We start from the raw sequence: 22,113 nt of genomic DNA, 5'->3' as shown, positions 1-22,113 counted from the left end.
GGAAGGATGTAGGGGAAAAGAACCCTTCCTCCACTGTTGGTGGGAATGTAAACTGGTACAACCACTATGGAGATTCCTCAAAAAACTAACACTAGAAATTCCATTCAACCCAGCTATAACATTCCTGGGGATATTCCTGAATGAATTATTTCTAGAATTTTCCATTTATATCTTCAGTTCAAGGTTGACTATAGGTAACTGAACCCACCAAAAAGTAAAACCATAGATAGGGTACTGTTGTGGGCTATCTGGCCTGCAGCAGATTGATAGGGTCCTTTATAGCTCTATCTCCTCTGAGTCTCTGATCTTGTGGGGTCATTTACATCATGGTCACTAAATTCCTTCATCCATCAATCTATTCATCCACCCAAATATAGAGAGAGAGGAGAGAAAAAATCTATACATTTTAATAGATAATAGGTGTGCATGGACCACATTCAGTAAGATGAAAAAGGCTGAGTCAGTTTCCCAGCCATCTAGTTCTTCTAGGAACAAGCATTGTTACTAGTTTCTTCAATAACTTTTAAACTTTTATGTTTCCACAGTGGAATGTGTAAAATTATCAATTCTTGGTATACCTGTGTCATGGGCCAAATGAACCTTTGTCTCTCGACTTACCAATCTATTACATGAAATTCCCACTTCTGTTACAGAAAAAAGACATCCACCCAAATTCTACTCCCACCACACACACAATCGCCATGCAGCAGGAATTAGAATCCGTATGTTTTATACTCAGTTCAAGCATTATCATTGAATAGTATATCTCCCTTTGACAATTATTTCTCTGATAGCATTAGAGACACAAGATGTATTGTTTCTAGGAAGAATCAACAAAATTAAAACACAATTCAGCTGTCAATGCATTAAGCTTATTCTGAACTTACAGGTATTGTGCAGCTGTCTGAATCTCGAGATGTAAATCCAACATTGCCCAAGTGAAGGATGCCAGCAAGTATTCGAAAAATTCCCATTTGATAAGATTCACTGATTCCTGAAACAAAAGAGTAAATGAACAATAATTTCATTAATTTCAGAATACCAACTAAACAATGATAGCAGCTATTTTAAACCCATTATTAATTTTAACCCTACTGTTAATTCTCCAATCTCGCCAGACGCTGCACACGTGGAAATGTGCTGTGGTAACCATACACTTCTCCATGTTGACATGAACCCCCAAGGCAGCTGATCATCATAGGTGATGGCAGGGCTGCACAGTGTGACCGACCCATCTGGGCTCAACCTGCCTCTGCTGCGAATGTGCTCTCACCTGCAAGGGAGCGCCACCTGCTAGGCTTCTGTTTTCTCACCTGAGGTACAGGTAAGAGTAAACACCTTACTGAGTACTTGCGAAGATGAAATGAGTTAATGCACACAGCATCCCGAGCACACTGTGTGACACATGGTAAGCACCACCATCATTGTCACTCCCTGAATGTAACTGTTATTAATTAGTGTTACTGACATTTCTATTTATTTCTACTCCAAATGCAAGCTGCAGATCAATAAAGCTATTTCAAATCAGATTGTAAAGTCTTCTAGCTACAGACTAAGTATAAATGACAGGGGCCCCAAGATTAGAAGCGTTCATACTGATGTGTGCCCCGGCCTGATGAGGAAATGTCCACCCCAGCAGACAGGATGGGGACACTGGGCAGTCCTTGGCTCTTACTGGTCTGGCCTCATTTTTCAGTAAGGTCAGACTTTCTAGAATATTAGATGCAATTATATGGAAGTAGCAATAGTAAAACTATTTCCAAATACGTAATTAAATACAGGGTAATCCAGGGTTGACCTTATAATAGTACTTTTGCTGTCCTCCTACATTACGACTTTTTCAAATTTATAATCTATCCCTAGAAGTAAAGTAGTGTTTAATATGCATGTGAATCAGCAACAGATTTTGTTAAAATGTAGATTCTGATTCAGCAGGTCTGAGGCTGGGTATGATATTCTGCATTTCTAGCAAGTTCCACTGTGATTCTGGACCACACTGTGATTAGCAGTGCTTATAAATTAACTTACTTGAGGGTTCTCCTCAAAATACCAACATACAATTTTTGAGTTAACAATCTGCAGTTTTAACAAAAAATAATTCACCTCTAAAGCTTGTAGACTGAAACTCTAAAGATTAATTTAGTCACATGCAGACCTGACACCGAGATAGTAACATCTGAGCTGTCTCCACATGGTGCAATGAACTGGGTGTTAACACAGTGTTTGTCACCATGTCAGCTCCTCACATTTCCTAGCCACAAAAGAGCCCCCAAATGAAAACCAAAGCCTCCCACAAAATGTGAGCTTACAGAAGAAACCATTTCATTTAGCTTTAGGTTCTAGATTTTAGTAAAATTTTGAGCAAAGAATTACTGTCTCTCTCCAGAGTTACTCCTTGATGCCTCGAATATGTTTCTAAAAATGGCTTTATTAAGGCATAATTTGCATAAAATTCATCCATTTTAAGTTTGTAATTAAATTATAAATTTACGAAGTTGTATGAACACTACCACACTCTAATTTTAGCACTATCCATTGCCCCCAAAGAAACCTCCTGCCCACGCGCCTCTCCCGCCAACACCACTGACCACACAACCACGCCAGTGCTGCACACAAGGCTGGTGTGGCTCCTGCTCAGAGCTCGAGCAGTCACCTACCCAGCAGCGAGCAGGCCTGCCTGGTGTGTACCATCTCCTTGGCATCGTCCACGCCCTCGATCACAGGGCTGCCCCCCTGCTTGGCGTAATGGAAGCGATCTGCAGCTCCTGGAATGAAGCAAGATAAAGGCTTGCAGTCCACAAAGCAGCTCTGACTTCTGCCCTTAGGACCACTCTGGAGTACACAGTGTATAGAGTATACAGAATACAGTGTCTAACACATAGTGTCTTCAGTTTAACTGCCAATTATATTTTAATACAAAACTCAACTGAACAATGAAGAAAAATATTTACATTTATCTTAAATGGTGAAATGAACAGTCCTTTCCTAAAGGTTTAATTCCAAACTATATGGCAGGACAATGTCCTCCCATGCTACTCTCTTGATCAGAAACCCTACAGCCTCCATCCAGTAACTCCTTTAAAATGTTCTTTTTTCAACTAGGGCAAATTTAAAACATACACAAAAGTAGAGAGCAGTGTGATGAATCCCCACATACTCATCAGCCATCCAAACCAGCATCAGCCTGGCCAGTCCTGTCCAGGGACACAGCAACCCCTACTCCCTCCTTCTCCACTGCTGGCTGCCTGGAAGCCAACTGCAGATGTCTTAACCATTTACCCATAAGTATTTCAGAGTTAGATAAGCTCCTTTTTAGCAACTAAATGTAGAAACTCAAAAATTAACAGAAAACAATACAGCACAATAAATCTAAAGACAGCCAGGGATGTACCCCACTGGCACAGCACCTGCTTGGCAAGCGTGAGGTCCTGAGTTCGATGCCCAGTACCAAAAAAAAAAAATCTAATGACATATTCATACCTAATCGTAGCATTTTAAATTCAGGTAACTTTGCTGAGGCACAAAGCTGATAGAAGATATGATAGTTTCTCTCCTCTTCTGCCTTTGAAATAAGAAAAGTTTTCAATTACAGCATTTTACTCTAAACCTCAGAAGATTCTATCCTAAAACACAATTTTAATACTGAATTATCTCAGTTGAAATAAACTGTCCTTTCCCAAATTTCCTAAGACTCAGGTGTGACTATTAACCCTCAGGACCTACAGTCCACGTGCAGGCCAGGCGCGGTGATACACACCTGTCGTCGCAGCTGCTCAGTAAGCTATGACAGCAGGATCGCTGGGGCCCGGGAGTTTGGAGGCAGCCTAGGCAACACATGAGACCTGATCTCTCTTTATTATCCCTTACTGTTCTAACTAACCATATCATATTCTAAAAAAGAAGGAAAGAAACTGTGATTTAACCCATGCTTTCCCTATCAATTGGGAAAAAGGAGACATAAGACTAAACTAACAGCACCTCTTCTTACTCTTTCCAATGAACATCTGTAGGAAACAGCCACCATCACTAAACCTAAGCCATCCACATCCAATGGTAGGATAGCCTGGCTGCTCAGAAGCGGCTGGTTTTACAAATAGAGTGGTTGATAGGAAAACAGAGAGAGCTCAAATAAACAACCTAATGCCGAATCAAGCTCCTAGAAGAAGAAGAGCAGGACAAACCCAAAGCTTGTACAAAGGAGGAAATTATAAAGATCAGAGCAGAAATCAATGCAATGGAGACTAAGAGAGTGATACAAAAAAAATCAACGAATCAAAGAGTTGGTTTTTCGAAAGAATAAATAAAACTGATAAAACCTTAGTCAACCTTATCAAAAAAAGGAAAGAAAAGGCTCAAATCCATGCAATTAGGAATGAAAAAGGTGAAGTCACAACAGATCCAACAGAAATCCAGAGGATCATCAATACCTACTTCGAGAACCTGTACTCTAATAAAATGGAAAACACAGAAGAAATGGACAGATTTCTAGATACATATGAATTACGAAAGTTGAATGAAGATATAAAAATTCTAAACATCCCAATTACAATCAGTGAAATTGAAAACATAATTAAAAATCTACCAAAAAAGAAATCTACCAACAAAGAAAAGCCCAGGTCCTGATGGCTTCACTGCTGAATTCTACAAAACATTTAGAGAAGAACTATTGCCACTACTCTTTAAACTTTTCAATGAAATTGAAAGGGAAGCAATACTTCCAAATTCATTCCTGGAACCAAATGTTACTTTTATTCCAAAACCAGAGAAAGACCCAACCAAAAATAAACAACTACAGGTCAAACTCCCTAATGAACACAGATGCAAAAATTCTCAATAAGATACTGGCAAACAGAATACGGAGGGCCATCAAGAAGATCATACACACTGACCAAGGCAGATTTATACCAGGAATGCAAGGATGGTCCAACATATGTAAATCAATAAATGTAATATACTATATTAACAGAGTCAAGGACAAAAACCATATGATCATCTCAATAGATGCAGAAAAAGCATTCAATAAAATCCAACACCCATTCATGATAAAAACCCTACAAAAAAATTGGAATAGAAGGTCTTTATCTTAACCTGATTAAGGCTATCTATGAAAAACCAATACCCAACATAATGCTAAATAGTCAAACCTGAAAACCTTCATGCTAAAATCAGGAACAAGACAAGGATGTCCACTATCACCACTCCTGTTCAATATAGTTCTGGAAACATTAGCCACAGCAATTAGAAATGAGAAACAAATAAAAGGAATAAATATAGGAAAGGAAGAAGTTAAACTGTCATTATTTGCTGAAGATATGATATTCTACATAGAAGACCCAAAAAACTCTGTCAAAAGACTTCTACACTCAGTTGACAGATTCAGTAGAGCAGCTGATACAAGGTCAACACTCAAAAATCAACAGCCTTCTTGTACACAAATAACATACTCACTGAGAGAGAAATTAGGGAAACAATCCCTTTCACAATAGCATCCAAAAAATAAAATATTTCGGAATCTAATGAAGGAAGCAAAAGACCTCTACATTGAGGACTACAGCATTCTGAAAAAAAGAGATCAAAGAGGATATAAGAAAATGGAAAGACATCCCCTGTTCCTGGGTAGGAAGAACTAATACAGTGAAAAAGGCCATACTTCTAAAACTGCTATACAGATTCAATGCAATTCCGATTGAAATCCCAGCAGCATATTTCACAGAACTAGAGAAAACAATTCAAAAGTTCATCTGGAACCAGAAGAGACCTAGAATAGCAAAAGCAATTCTAGGCAACAGAGATATGGCAGGGGGTATCATAATCTCCAACTTGAAACTACACTACAAAGCCACTGTGATAAAAACAGCATGGTACTGGCAAAGAAACAGACCCGAAGATCAGTGGAATAGATTAGATGATGCAGAAACAACTCCAGACATACTCAGCCACTTCATCTTTGACAAAGGAGCCAACCATTCTCACTGGAGGAAAGATAGCCTCTTTAATAAATGGTGTTGGAAAAACTGGATTTCAGTCTGCCAAAGATTAAAACTAGACCCCTATCTTTCACCAGGCACTAAACTAAAATAGAAGTGGATTAAAGATCTAAATATTAAAACAGAAACACTAAACTTGCTGGAAGACATATTAGGTACAACTCTTGAAGACATTGGCATAGGAAAGAACTTTATGAAAAAATTCTCAGTAGCACGGGAGCTAGCACAAAGAATCAACAACTGGGATCTCATCCTATTAAAAAGCTTCTGCACAGCAAGAGAAACCACCAACAGAGCTAAGAGACAACCTACAATGTGGGAAAAAATTTTTACCAGCTGTTCCACAGACAAAGGTCTACTATCTAGAATATATAAAGAACTGAAAAAAATCAGACCCCCAAAATACAAAGACCCAATTCAAAAATGGGCATCTGAAATGAACAGACATTTCTCAGACAAAGAATTAAAAGCACCAAATAAATATATGAAAAAATGTTCAATATCACTGGTCATTCGAGAGATGCAGATGAAAACAACACTGAGATTCCACCTCACCCCAGAAAGAATGGCTGCTATCAAGAAATCAACAAATAACAAATGCTGGTGGGGGTGTGGGGAGAAAGGAACCCTTCTCCATTGTTGGTGGGAGTGTAGACTGGTGCAACCACTGTGGAAGTGAGTATGGAGATACCTCAAAGTGCTAGGACTAGAGGTCCCATTTGACCCAGCCATTCCCCCGCTGGGTATCTTCCCCAAAGAATTAAAACAATCATACCACAGCTATATATGTGCACCTATGTTTATAGCGGCACAGTTTGTAACAGCTAAAGCTTGGAAACAGCCCAAGTGCCCATCAACTGGAAACTGGATAAAGAAGATGTGGGGTTTTTTACAAAATGGAGTACTACTCAGCCATAAAGAATGAGAAACTAGAGACATTTATAGCTAAGTGGATGCACATTGAGGCCATACTCTTAAGTGAAATAAACAGGACACAGGTGTAAATACCCAATAGTTTCTCTGGTGTGAAAAACCAAAAGTGTAAATAAGAATCAAAATATATAATTGATATTGTGAAATAGGAAGAAAATGTTTAAAGGAATAGGGGATGTGGGAGGGGAAGGGGAAAGGAAAGAAGAGAAAAGAAAAAAATATGAAAAAAGGAAAAAAGTCTTTGTAAATAGGGAAGGGTGAAGAGGGTGAAGGGAGGGCAGGGGAATGGGGAAAATATAAGAACCAAGATACATCACGTACAGGTACAAGATCCCAATGAAGAATGTAACTGTATTGTATACCTAAAATGTACCAATAAACTAACTGCGAAAAAAACCCACAAAAAAAAAAATAGAAAGGTTGAGCAGGGGATGGTGGTGCACAGCTGTAATCCCAGCACTCTAGGTAAGAGGATCACAAGTTTGAGCCCACCTATGGGTACCCAACGATTTAACTAGGCCCTGTCTCAAAATAAGAAATAAAAAGGACTTGGTATGTAGATCAGAGTGAAGGCCCAGGGTTCAAGTCTCAGCACCATAACAATAATGATAATCTAGGAATAAAATGGGTGCTGTACCAGCAAGCAAGTGCTCTGCCATTACATGATGACCTGACACAAGTAAAAGTACACATGTACATGCCCAGCTTACCTGGAACACCACTCGAGACTTCTCCAAAAGGTAGGTCCTCATGTTGGCACCAATGATTTGGTATCTCTTATCAAAACCAATCTCAATATATTTCCCAAAACGGCTGCTATTATCATTCCTGGTTGTTTTAGCATTTCCAATTGACTAAGAATCAAGGGAGAAAGTAAGATTTTAGAAGTGCAGTTCACGACAAGACACTAGGTTTGTTCAGAAAGAGAAAGGACAGAATGGGCCGTGACTCTTTACAGCAATTCTCTAAGGAACAGCCAGCTTTGGCCCTGCCCACTGCACAATGACACGGATGCGCACGAGTGCCTCTCATCCATGTTGTTGTTCTTGCTATTTCAGGAACAGCAAGCCTGGTCCTAGCAGTCAGGAAGTTTCATACACCATTTGGATACCCTCAAAACACTCCTCCGGGCCAGGAAAGAAAGAATGGATGGAGTCGGGAGCTGCCAAAGCACGCATCAAGATTTTTATTTCTTGGAAAATGTTTTATGTAATTAATGAGATGGTTGAGAAACAAATGAGATGGTTAAGATGGTTAAGTGTTTTCCTGAAAACACTGCCATGCTATTTAGGGTCTTTTCAGAAACCAGCGTTTCTAACATCTTCTACCAACAAAGGTCTCGCTGGATGCTTACTGGCAGAGTATTAGTACTATCCGCCCATTTAAATGCCATTTTAGAAGCCAGAGGGAGTAAAATTTGGTTGATGATTGTATCTAACCTGCAAAATATCTGCTAGAGAATGTACCATAAAACTGAAATGGCCTGTCTTCTTTCTGACTTAGATGACATGCTTCTAATATTTTTAAGTCAGAGAAAAAAAATCATGTAGTTAGAAAAGCAGAGAGTCATATAATGACTTATATTAAATGTTTAATAAGCTAATTTCACAAAAGATCGACATCTTTCACTAGAACAAAGCCTGTGCTGGGGTTAGTACGTCAAAACCACACCAGGGAGAAGAGGTGAAAGTAGTAGTATAGCATTAAAAGAAGAAAACGGGACCAGGGATTCACCGAGTGGTTTCACCGCCTGCCTTGCAAGCGCAAGGTCCCGAGTTTGATCTCTGGTACCAAAAAAACAAAAAAAACCAAAAAATGTGATTCCAGGCCTGAGCCTGGTGTGGAAAGAAGGTTCTCAGCAGAGACAGGATCTGCTGTCCATCCTCTACGTGCTCTCTGCCATATAGAGTGCTGTATTTACAGCAGTCTCCCTAATGTTATTTTTACTTCAATCAGCAAGAGATTGCTAAGGGGGAAATGTTGATCTTACTGTACCACTGATTTTAGTGAAATGCCACATGAGTTACTTTTCTTTAGAAAATGGAAATGAAATCTTCAGTTGTGGTTGCTGAAGATAAAAAAGAACTATTAACATCCAATGTGCCCCAAGAGTCCTCCCTGTCCCCATCTTAAATGAAAAACTGCCAGAGATAAAGAAAACATGATAAAATAGAGAAAGAGCAGCATCGCTCACATTCTGCCAAGGAGCCCACGCTGAGGGTGAGGAGCTCACTCCTAAAAGGAGGGTGCAGATCCCTCCAGCCAGGGGGCCCCTGCATTAGCTGTGTGCGGTGCACATTACCCAAGGAGTTTCCTCAGTCCGCTGGGGACCTGGACATTCCTTTCTTATTTATTTTGTGGTACTGTGGAGTGGAACCCAGGGCCTTCACACTGAGCTATGTCCTAGCCCTTCTTTATCTTTACTTTGGGACAGGTCCTAAAAGTCACTGAGCTCCCCAGGCTGAGCTCCAACTTGGGACCCCCCCTGGCTCAGCCTCCCAGAGCGCTCCCTGGCTCTCCCCTCACCTGGCTTACATTCTTCTCTCAGTATCACAGCAAAAAGCTCTGATATAGAGACATAGCCTTAAAGATGATTTAAACTTACACATTTTCTAACTATAGCCTCAATATTTTATCTATTTTTCGTCTAGCAACTATAAATCCTTTGATAACATTCCTTAGCCCCATATTCCATTTCTGTCTCTCAGTCTGAGAAAGCCCTTCTGAAAATTAGTTCTCCGGGCCGGGGATTTAGCTCAATGGTTCCACTGCTTGCCTTGCAAGTGCAAGGACCCGAGTTTGATGCCAGGTACAAAAAAAAGAAAAAAATAAAAAGAAAATTAGTTCTCTAGGGCCGCGGATTTTACTCAGTGGTTCCACCATCTGCTTTGAAAGCGCAAGGTCCTCAGTTCGATCCCCAGTACCAAAAATAACAACAACAAAAAAATTAGTTCTTCTAACTCTAGCAACATTTTCTTAATCCAAATTCCCACAGATAGACTAAGTAAGAATATAAAGAGAAATAAGTAACCATTATGGATCCCCTTTATCTTTTCTGTTTGTCCAGGCAAACATGATAAATTCTTTTTTCTTTCTTTCCTTTTTTTTCCTGTACTGGGGATTGACTCAGGACCTTGCCCTTGCGAGGCAGGCACAGTGCCACTGAGCTAATTCCCAGGCCCAAACATGACAAATTTTTTATAACTGCCTATAAAAAGTATTATCTGGGGCTGGGGATTTAGCTCAGTGGTTCTGTCACCTGCCTCGTAAGAACAAGGTCCCGAGTTTGATATCCGGTACCAAAAAAACAAGTATCTGGGGCCAGGGATTTAACTCAGTGTTTCCATCACCTGCCTCATAAGTGCAAGGTGCCGAGTTTGATCCCCAGTACCATAAATAAATAAACAAATAAAATAAAAAGTAATATCTGAATTAGGTGCAGTAGCCCAAACCTGTAATCCTACTACTCAAGAGGCTGACACAGGAGGATCACAAGTTTGAGGTGAGCCTGGACAACTTAGATTCTATCTCAAAATAAAATAAAAGGGCTGGGGATAGAGCTCAGTGGTAGTGTTTGCCTAGAATGTGTAAGGGTTCGTCCGTAGTACCACAACAAAAAAAAAGCAGTATCTGTATCCACTCCAAATTTTTCATCTTGTCCCACTAACAAACTCTGACCTATATTGCAGGAAACCACTGCAGCTGTTTGTTTTGCAGCACTGGGGACTGAACCCAGAGAGCACGGAGCTATTCCTTAATATTTCTGTGCCAGGTTGGCCTCCAGCTCTAAATTTTCCTGCCCCTGCTCTGGAGCAGCTGGGACTGTGAGCATGCACCACTAGGCCCAGCAAACTGTCATAAAATGGTTCATTTGTCTTTTGACATATTCTGGCAAGTTCATTCTCTACTTAAGTTATCCTCAAGACAACTTCAAGTCCTAGTTTTATAAGGGTAGCCTAGAAGACATGGGATTCCCTGATGTTATCACAGTCAAGACTTTAGGGTAGTCTAACATTAACAGCAGACCATGGGGGCCGGGGATTTAGCTCAGTGGCACCATGCCTGCCTCAAAAGCACAAGGTCCTGAGTTCGATCCCTGGTACCAAAAATAAATGGAAAATAAGATGAAAAGGGCTGGGGCTGTAGTGCAGTGTGAATCTCCAGTACCACCAAAAACAAAACAAAACAAATACAAAAGCAGGTTAAAAAAAAAAAAAAGAGTAGACTATGGTGCAAGCACATAATCTCAGCATCCTGAGAGGCTGAGGCAGGAGGATTGCAAATTTGAGCCCCCTCTGGGCAATTTAGTAAGTCAACTTAGCAAGACTCTGTCTCAAAAGAAAAAATAAAAGAAAGGGCTGGAGATGTTGCTCAAGGGGAACAATTCCCAGTACTGCCAAAAAAGATGACTGGAATAGCCTGATTTGTTGTCAAATTCCTGGAATTTGTTGTTGTGACAAAGCCAGTAAAAACAATGGTAGGAAGCAAAGCTCTGTTGTTTTCTGATCCAAAAAAAAACTGGCAAAAAATTGTATCTTCCCAGTCTTAGCACAGCGGTATTCACCACTATATCCACAGCTAAATTCTTTCAAAATCTTAACTTGCTTCAAAATCCCTCTTCTGTCTTGTGGCACAGATGGCAGTTTCTTCCTGCCCACCCACTGTCAGAAAACGTCCCGTCTTCTGTCCACAGTGTGCCCAGCCTTGGAGCCCAGCGTGCCTATCCTTCCGTCCCAGCAGGAAGCCTGAGGCTCTGGAGGGCACTCTGTGGACGGCAGGTCACAGCACCCGGGTGTCACACACAGCACTGCAAGCCAGGCACAATTACCTCTGTGAACAGATTACTGCAAAACCACCGCACCTCGGGTGTGCCAGGCCAGCTTAACTGCTTCTGTGCTTAGGTGATATATAAGCTTGACAGAGGAAAAAGATAGGAATAAAGAAATGCCCACTTGGGTTTTTTAAGCATTTTCTTAGAGCATATTAGTAACACAGAACACTGAGTTTTTAACAAGAATATAGAGAATGTGACTTTCTATTAAATTTTTCATGCACTCAAATTAAAATGGCACATCTTCTTTCTGATTTAGGTGAGACGCTTCCAGATTTTTTTCTTTTAAGGCAGAGCAAAAAAATAAAGTGGTTAGAAAAGCAAGGGTCACAGAATGCATATATTAAATGTTTAGTAAGCTAATTTCATCTAAGATAACTAGATATAAAAAGAAAGCGTTGCTTAAGCATGTCCAAACTAATTTCTCTCCTCTTAATGAAACTTATTTTCTCACAAAACCTTAATGTTTCAGGGCCGAGGATTTAGCTCAGTGGTGTCATCACCTGCCTCGCAAGTGCAATTCCCTACAGGAAATCAAACTCGGGACCTTGCGCTTGCGAGGCAGGCGCGGGCACCACTGAGCTGAATCCCCGGCCCCAGGAAAACTTTAACGTTTCAAAAATCATACTAAATAGTCTTCTAGCTTCAAATTTTAAAAATACTCAAATTGACTAAGGGAAAGAAACTGGTAAATGAAGTGCTGCTGCCTGCACCTATAGGCAAACAGCTCAACTGGAAGACTGGAAACGCAGGACAGTGTCTCCCATAGGCAGTTTCCACTCTTCCCAGCTATCTTCCTGACATGTAGAAAAGTGTTTTCCTAATCTCTGTGGCTGGGAGATCCCAGGCTTTCCGACATGTGCTCAGTCAGTGCTCTGCGCACACTTCTCAGCGAAGAGCAGAGTGAGACCTGGGCATGGCGCTATCTTACCTCCATGATGGGATTGGAGGCCAGGACCTTTTCTTCAACATTGGCCTCACTGGCAGAGCCGCTCACGGTGGCGAAGTATCGCATGGCATACTTGGCTGAGACTGTTTTTCCTGCCCCAGATTCGCCACTGACGATGATGGACTGATTCCGTTCATCCCTGCAAAACAAAGACAAGTCACTGCCACACTGCACACTTCTGACTCCAATCAGCAGTGTTTGCTCCCCATGCTCGCTGAGAGGCACGGCCAGCTCCTGCTGGCTTACACATGCAACGGTAGGGATGGAAGCATAAGAAGATTCCCTAGTGAGAACAATCACTTACAAACTAGACGGAGGTGCACTCCTGTAATCCCAGCTCTCTTGGAGCCTGAGACAGGAGGAAAACAAGTTTGAGCCCAGCCTAGGAAACTCACTGACTCAGTGAGACCCTATTTCAAAATTAAAAATAATAAAAGGGCTGGGGGTGTAGCTCAATGGTAGACAGCTTGCTCAGCATGTACCAGGCTTAGGTTTGACCCCAGTGCAGAGGGAGAGTGAAAAAAGGAGGGAAGGGGGCGAGACGGAGGAGAAGAAACAGCTCATTCTGAAGGGCCAAGCTTGTATGTGTCATCCTGTTCGTGGAGCTCCCTGACCTCACTCTGACCATCTCATCTCTTTTCTGATTTGTAGGCTGACGTGGACATACAGTACACACTGCGCTGCACTTCAGGTGCAACCAGAATCATGCAACAAATTCTGCGACCACAATCGTGGAAAGAACTAAGCTCGTGAACTGTGGCACCGCTGTACTTATCGCCTCTGTTCATTCGTGGCTGGTTGTAAATCAATTGCTCCAATAAAGCAGGTCTCACTTTGGTGCCCATGTCCCTTAAAAATGTCCTCACAGAAGCTAGAGACATTGATAGCTAAGTGGATGCACACTGAGGCCACACTCGTAACTGAAATAAATAGGACACACGTGTGTGAATACCAAATAGTTTCTCTGGCATGAAAAAGTAAAGTGTGAATAAGGATCAAAATGTATAATTGATAATGTGAAATAGGAAGGAAAGGTCTAAAGGAGTAGGGGAAGTGGGAGGGGAAGGGGAAAGGAAAGAAAGGAAAGGAATAAGTATGAGAAAAGGAAAAAAACGGAAACAAAGTCTCTGTAAAGAGGGAAGGGTGGAGGGGGTGAAGGGAGGGCAGAGGAAGGGGGGAAAAATAAGAACCAAGATACTCATGTAAAGCTACAAGATCCCAACGATGAAGGTAACTGTATTGTATACCTAAAATGAACCAATAAACTTAATGAAAAAAAAAGTCCTCATAATTTATCTTTTTCAATATGTTAGCCAAGGGTCAGTATCAGCAGTCTGGATTCCTCTCCCTCACATGTTCAGAAGAGGGAAGGGCAGGGAAGTGAACAGAATTAAGATGTGCTATGTACATGTACCAATGCCCCACAAGGAACAGAAGCACTATGTACTGCAAATATATACCAATAAAAACTTTGTAAAAATAGATGCTCAGAGAAATGCATTTTGCCTAATTCCTCATGATGGGTTCTGTCAGTGCACCCTACGTGACAGCTGAAGTGACAAACTTCTCCCAACACCCCTCCCCACAGCAAACAAAACCTGGAGAAAACAAAACCCCAAGGAAAACTGCTATTCTCATCTGGATGGCTTTCAAGAAGCTCTTTCAAGTCTTCATGACAAAATGTGCCCAAAAAACCCTAAAAATGGTATCTAAGATCCTTTCCCTATGACATGGGGAAGAGCATGAGAGGCAACAGAGCCACCGCTTGCTCCAAAAAGCACAGCAAACTGCACACCCAGGCATGCACATCCCAGTGTGAAGCAGAGGCAGAGATGGGTCTGCTTTTCCAGGGTCCACAGCCAGGAGATTTTAAGCCACGTTACTGTTTCTTGTTTCCCTGGTGCTCTGGCCAGAGAGGCCTCCCTTCTCCCAGGCTTAGGAGTGCATTCCAACCACAGGTGAGCAGCGCTCTTCATTCCCAAAGACTCGGAGTCCAGACTCCAGCCTGCTATGAGGTGGTGAGTGGTCTCCAGCCTGGGGCGCTGCTGGATGGCAGGGGACCCTGGGAGGCAAGGCCGGGAAGGAAGCGGGTCCCTGGTGAGCGCCTTCCTCTCCCCGTGCACTGGCTGTCACGGTGAGCAGCTTCTCCTGCTTCCTGCTCCTGCTGGGACCTGCTACCTTAGCACAGCAGAAACAACCCACTGATGGATGGACCGAAGCCCCCACGCTGTGGGCCAGAACAGGCCTGACCTCCTGGCTCACAGTTTTCTCAACTTTAAGATGAAATGTCAAAAAAAAAAAAAAAAAAAGATGAAATGGAGTCTCAGGTCCCTCAAACGCTAAAATACTATGATCCAGAAGTCAAATTGACACAGGGTTGACGTTCACATGTTTACTTGCACATGGGACTGGACAGGCCACATATACTCAGTGGGCTTGAATGCTACCACTGAGACAGTCAATATTCTTCCTCGAGGGGGCCCCAAATAAAAAGATAGTCAAAACCAATAAAGAAAGGGCTACAAAGAGAAAAATGTAAAATAATCCATTGTTTGCTTTTTTGGAGGGGTGTGCTGGGGTTCGAACCCATGGCCTGGCAAGTGCTTGCCCACTGACTGACATCCTCAGCCCCCGTGTTTGCTTTTAATTTAAGAGGGGGAAACAGAAATCTTTATAAAATCAGTACAATGAAATCTTTAAAATGTATTTCAGTTTACGTAGCCACAGGAAGAAACACAAAAAGGAAGACACGTAGGACAGGTGGAGTGGGGGAGCCAAGCAAAGACACGGAAAGGAGAAGGGGGACACATGAGCAAGGGACAGGAAAGAGCAGGAGAAGCGTGAGAACACGAAATATCAGGACACGCTCGCTACCGGCCCAAGGTAAACACCACAGCCCACCCTCTGCCGCCCTCTGAGAGGCAGGTCCCAGGCTGTCTCGTACCCCTAAGAAGTAACTGGCCGAGGTCCCAATGTGTCAGTGAGTGGAGGAACTGCTCCCTGAGTAGTCCCTTGGGTGCTCCTGCCCTTACAAGAGCCTTCTTAAGAGCACAACTGAATTAAGGAGTGCGGCTCTTCACCCCTGCTCAGGGTGCCGGCACTAAGGCTGGGTGCCTTCTGGACAGGCAGTCCTTTCGGGGGCCTTGGCTGTGGCCCCGGTTGCCCCAGGCAATGGGTGCTTCGGAAGAGGGGTGAGCTGCCTGGCTTGTCTGTCAGTGCTTCCAGGACTCTACTGGGAACTGTGTGAACTTCACTCATTCATTCAACAAACACGGAACAAGCAGCTAACCACTTCATGGAGATTAAAGAAGACTGGGACTGCTGATAAATCTTTCTCTGCATCTATACAGTTCATCAAGAGTTCTATTTTCTAGATTTTCCTCTTGAGATTTATCCTTTCAAAAAATGTAATTCTAGTTTTTCAAGGTCATACTGAACATTATTCCTATCTTCCAGACAGTCAATTTGTCTTTCTTAGAGCCCGGGTGCCTCTGTACTTTAGCAAGGCGCACAGCAAACGTAAAAATCGATGTTGCAACACCGAAGCTTAGGTATTAGAGAACGGTCAGTTCCAGCACGAGAAAAGACTGGCAAGAACGCGACACAGAACAGAAGAAAAGCAGCGCTCTTCTGGGGAGGCCAGCAAGGCTACCAGGGTCAGAGGCTCCTGTGGGAGTTGCTTTCTAAGGAGCACACTTAGAAAGGGCACGCGCCAAGGACCCTGGGGACGGCTACTGATGCTGCCTGAGAACACTAGGGTCGGCTCTGCTCTGCCGAGCTATGTCTACAGCACCACTGCAACCCTCAAGGTCCAAGCTGGACCCACCCCACAGCCCGCCTGCTCCCTGGACACGGCTCTTGCTGCAACCCCCGTCACAGGGAAGGCCTGGCCTTTGGAGCCAGAGTATACCATGCAGTCAACCTCGATCCCATCTCTCGGACCCACAGAGCAGACCCTTGCCAGTTATCTTTAAAGTGGACCCAGAAGCCACCTCCTCACCATCTCCACTATGTGTGCTCAACTGATTACCACTTCCTGCTTGGGTCATTTCAATAACCTCCTGACCAGCCTCCTGTCTTCTACCTCTGACTCAGACTGTTCTTATCATTTTGATTTCTAGAAATTTACTTTTGATATGATTTCAAAGTTACAGAAAATTACAAAAATAGCAAAATAAATTCCTGTACATGTTAAAGTCAGATTCATCAACTGCCCACTTGCTTTATTAAATTCTGATTCCAATATTTTCTGAAATGTTTGGGTGTAGGCTACAAACTTAACTTCTACATCTTTCCAACTGTACTTCCTATGAATACAGATATCCTGTTACATATCCATAATGATTAAAATCAGGAAACATGATACTGTCACCATACTGTTACTTATTCATAATCTGTAGGGGTTTTTTCCTGTACTGGGGATTGAAACCAGGGCCTTACACATGCTAAGCAAAATCGAGTGTTGCTTCACAGCAGCCAGCCAGCCATCTCTATCTCTCCGTCTACCTCTCTATGGGGAACAGTACTGGGGACTGAACCTACATCTCTGCACTGAGCTACATCCCTAGAACTTTTTCTTTTTCTAAATTCTGAGACAGGGTCTTGCTAAGTTGCCCATGCTGGGCTCAAACTTTCAATCTTCCTGCCTCAGCTCCCAGAGTACTGCGATTATAGTACATTTTATTTTGAGACAAGGTCATGCTAAATTGCCCAGGCTGGCCTTGAATTTGCAATCCTCCTGCCTCAGTCTTACAAGTCATGAGATGACAATCCTACACCTCCATACACCTCATACACCACTCCATATTCCATATTCCAGCTGTATTAAGCATGCAGCACTGTCCACTACAGAGCGCACTCATAGACAGGTACAAGTCATGTATTTTATTTATTTTTACTCTTTACCACACTTTCCTCTGTGGGGTGGGAATTTCTGCCTATTTTGTCTAACGTTTTCTGCTGCCCCTGTGTCCAGGACTGTACCCGGCATTTGCGTCTGCTGAAGGAACTGCAACTGAACGAATGGTGACTTGCATCTCCCGAAGATGCAAGTGGCTCTAGGACGGGGGTAACGTGGGACACCAGGATGCACATATGGTATAGTGAGAAATGATCCTGCAGCCAGCACTGGTTCCTGGCTATAAGCCTAAGCTGACACGGTCTGAGGAGGTGTTATAGCAAACTTTATGGAGACAGATTTATACACATAAATGGCAAAAATAATGCTGTAACTGAGTGAAGCATACTTCAAAACTGCCTGGAAAAGAAACAAAGGTAAAAGACAAACTTCAGCTGGGAAATTACATTGAAGCCAGGTGTGGTGGCACATGCCTATCATCTCACCACTTGGGAGGCTGAGGCGGGAGGATCACTATGAGTTCGAAGCCAGCCTGGGCTACATAGTGAGACCCTGTCTCAAAGAAAAGAAATCATATTGAGTGACTGAGGCATAAGAGATAACTGGCTGGGGTGGAGGGGTAGGAATGACAGGAAAGCAAGGTAAATCTGAGGGTAAACCTGACACCACCGATGGACCACAAGCCATGCCTTCATGTGTAAAAACTGCATTTGAGCCCAGACTAGGCAATTTGGCAAGGCCCTGTCCCAAAATAAGAGATAAAAAGGTCTGGGATGTAGCTCAATGCAAAGGCCCTGGGTTCAATCCCCAGCACCCACCCTCCACACACATACAAAGGGCATAATGCTACACCCATTACTCCAGATAATCAGTATGCATTAATATTAAAAGAGGATATGACTCCTATGGGCTCTTTCATTGAAATAATTCTAAACCCCTCTCAAATGCTGGTCCAGTCATGTATACTCTCCCTGGCTGCAGAAGAGAAAGTGAAAACCTCCGCAGTATTAGTTTTCTCTCCATATCATAAACTGCTAGAAGGTTTCCCATATCACATTTATAATATGCCAAGTTCTGCTCTGTATGTCATTCTTCTCTGCACTCACTGCTAAGAGGACAATCTAGTCGAGAATGCTTACTTCCTCTGATTGTCCACCCTCCAACGCAGGCCCATGTTAATGCCGACCTGTCTCAGGGCTGCCCAGCACCCCCAATGCCCTGTCAGGTAACAGCACCACCAGGATTCACATCTCCTTGGCCTTCACTCCCTACAACACAGATACTTGTTTTCCAGCTCAAAGGCCCTTTAGTTGTGCTGTCACCCTCCCATCTACAAAATATAACATCTGGCCTTGTCTAGTCTGAGGGTCATGATGAGATGCCAAAGCCAGTTTTTAAAAACTAAGCGTCCTTTTATAAATGCAAGCTTCTCTTAATAGTAATAACAATCCAGGCCATCTGAGACTAACTGTTTAGTAAAGCTTACATGTTACCCTATACTTTAAAATATCCATGGCTCAGCAGAGAAGAAATCATCACCTTTCATGGGAGACAAAGCAACAACACAAGCATCAACCAACCTGGCCATCTGCTTGTAGGCCTCCTCTGCCACTGCGAAGATGTGTGGGTCCATGTCCCCCATGTTCTGCCCACTGTACGCGTTGATGATATCTTCTCCATAAATAGGCAGCTGCTCATAGGGATTTATAGCTACCAGGACTATACCTGGGGGTGGAGGGATAACAAAAAGGAAAAAAAAGTCAAGGAGATCCAATGAGCATATCAAAGTTGGTAAACCGAGGCTCACAGTTTATACAAAACTTCGTTTCAATTCGGCTGATATTAAACTAATAAATTGTCACACATCAATATATACCACAGCTTTTGCTTCTCTGAACTCATTATACATAGTTCTGACTGAGACACCATTTAAAAACTGGACAAGGCCCAGAGGTGTGGTGCACACTCGTAATCCCAGCACTCAGGAGGCTGAGCCAGGAGGATTGCCACAAACTCAAGGCCAGCCTAAGCTACATAATAAGGTCAAGATTAGCCTGAACTACATAGTGAGACCCTGTCTCAAATCAAACCAAACAAACACACACACAAAACTGGACAGGGCTTAAAATATGACAGTGCTAAAAAAAAAAAGAAATATATATATATATATGTGTGTGTGTGTGTGTGTGTGTGTGTGTGTGTGTAACACTGCTGCAAGAATTTTAAATATTTTCATAATATTCAATCTAAAAATTCCAATTCTAGAAATTTATTCAAATGAAATAATCACAATTCATGAAAGGGTTATTTTTTACAAAGATGTTTACCACAGTGGTGATACTCATAAGAGTGAAAATGGAAACAAAGTATATAATAAAAGGAGAGCAGTTGAATACATTTTTGTTACATCCACATGACAGACTAGTATGTTGCCAAAACACATTTCCAAGGGTAGTAAAGGAACATGTGACCTGGAACCACATATGAGCAGGGTGTGGGGGCACACACCCATAACTGCAGGTACTCTGGAGCAGGAGGATCACACTTTTGAGGCAGCCTAGGCAAGTCAGCAAGATCTCATCTCAAAAAAATTTTAAAAACCATATGCAAACTGATTCCATTCTTCTATTTGCCCATAGTGTCTAATACATACAAAAAGAAAGGACATGTTAACATAATATGGTCATTTTTGGTAGCAATTTACATGTAATTTTTCTTTTTAATCCTTTTCTGTATTTCCTTAAAGTTTTACAGTAGGTGTATATATTACTTTAATAAAGTCATCCATTCAACAAATACTTTTCAGCTCCAACTACATTTCAAGTCTTTTTAAGTGATGGCTTTGTAACAGAAAAAAAAGACAAGTCTTTACTCGTATGGAGCTTACATTCTAGTGGGAAATTCAAGCAATAACGTAAGTAAGCAGAATGCAAGGTGTGATGAAAAACTGTGAAGATTTAAATGAAGAGAAATTATTTCAGTAAACGTCATATTGCTGTTGATCCCCATCAAAACTCTCCCCTCACTCTGAACATACTTGTCCCGTGGTTCTGGCCACTTTCTGCAGCAGCTTTGGAGTCCTCTTTCGTGAGGGTCTCCAGTTGTGCTGTTGTAGCTGCCTTGATGTCCTGAGCCCTTCCCTTTCAGGGTCACTGTGACTTGGGGGAAGAGCCGAAGGTCACACAGTGCCAGATCTGGTGGATAAGGTGGGTAAGGACGCTCCTGTGTTTTAGGAGCTTGCCCTTCTGTTGGACGGCACTCAGCAGCACATTCATTATATTTCTGATCACAATGTGTAAAGACCCTCAGGGAAGAGGACTCCAGAGCTGCTGCAGAAAGTGGCCAGAACCATGGGATGAGTGTGCTTGAAGGGGAAACATTCTGAAGGAGATTCATGGCAATGTGTCTTTTACTGTAATATATCTTTAATTTAAACATTCACTGTCTATTTTGATCACCCCTTGTATACACATACACATATCTTACAGGTCAGACAACAGCAGGGAAACAGAAAAAGCAGAAAAGGAAGATAGTTGTGAGGAAGAGGAGGCTTATGATTTAGATAGGGTGTCAAGGGAAGGCGTCACTGAGATGTAACACGCAAAAAATTTGGGGCTGAGAAAACAGCTTAGAGGCAGAGCATGTGCTTAACATGCACAAGGTCCTGGGTTCAGTCCAAAGTATACGAAAAAAAATGGCAAAAAATGTTCTTTTTTTCCTTTCTTCAGGTGGTACGAAGGACTAAACCAAGGACCTCTGCACTGAGCTACATTCTCAGACATTTTTTATTTTTACTTTGAGATAGGGTCTCACTAAATCACTAAGATGCCGAGGCTATGCTCTAATTTGCGATCCTCCTGCCTCAGCCTCCCAGAATTCTAGGATTACAGGAAGGCCTGACCTGCTTACCTGAAGAAAAATGAAAACTGAGAAAAGAAATATTCATTTAATAATGAAAAAGAAAAGTTAACATAAAGGATGTACATTCTTTTGGGAAGAAAAGGAGGTTGCTCCCACCCAAAATAGGACAGAATGAAGGAATGAGCAGCACTGACGGGTACAACAAGCAAACAAACGCAGGTGGAAGTGGACAGAAACCCAGGTCTAAGCTGCAGAGGAGAGTGTGACTAGGGCCAGGGATTTAGCTCAGTGGCTCCGCTGCCTGCCTCTCAAGCACAAGGTTCCGAGTTCGATCCCTGGTACCAAAAACAAAAACAACAACAACAACAACAAACTAGTGAGGAGAGTGTGACTAGCCAAAGAAAGGTAAGATGTCAGGAGGAAAAGAGCCTCAGATGAGGAGGACATAAAGAATAAGAACGTGGGCCAGGGATGTAGCTCAGTGGTACCGCCACTTGCCTCGCAAGTGCAAGGTCCTGAGTTTGATCCCCAGTACCAAAAAAAGAGAAGAACGAAACAGAGAGAAGCAGAGACAGGGAGAGGAGCCCCAGCGCACGCAGAGGCACAGGCACAGGCACAGGCCGAGCCTGGCGAGTGCTGCAGCCCTCGGGGCAGCGGCAGGGGCAAGGAGACAATCACGTGCCCATCAGCCCTG

The 22,113-nt window shown here is 42.6% G+C and overlaps 1 protein-coding gene across 4 annotated transcripts in view; it reads right to left on the bottom strand.

The window, feature by feature from the left end:
• Positions 1 to 22,113, bottom strand: part of Myo5a (myosin VA) — a 166,059-nt gene that overhangs the window by 88,822 nt on the left and 55,124 nt on the right. For all 4 annotated transcript variants that reach the window (XM_021261008.2, XM_004835382.4, XM_021261038.2 and 1 more), the window contains exons 4-9: positions 19,139 to 19,283; positions 12,683 to 12,839; positions 7,631 to 7,774; positions 3,481 to 3,562; positions 2,658 to 2,765; positions 888 to 994 (exon numbers count right to left, since the gene is read on the bottom strand). In XM_021261008.2, the coding sequence (XP_021116667.1) occupies positions 888 to 994; positions 2,658 to 2,765; positions 3,481 to 3,562; positions 7,631 to 7,774; positions 12,683 to 12,839; positions 19,139 to 19,283 (743 nt within the window). The remainder of the gene's footprint in view (positions 1 to 887; positions 995 to 2,657; positions 2,766 to 3,480; positions 3,563 to 7,630; positions 7,775 to 12,682; positions 12,840 to 19,138; positions 19,284 to 22,113) is intronic.

This window comes from Heterocephalus glaber, unplaced genomic scaffold (genome assembly GCF_053883595.1).
Source record: "Heterocephalus glaber isolate CG9 unplaced genomic scaffold, H.glaber_assembly_v1.0 deba00000122, whole genome shotgun sequence".
Lineage (NCBI taxonomy): Eukaryota > Metazoa > Chordata > Mammalia > Rodentia > Bathyergidae > Heterocephalus > Heterocephalus glaber.
Note: the sequence above shows the minus strand (reverse complement) of the source record. Positions and strands in the feature narration are given on the sequence as shown.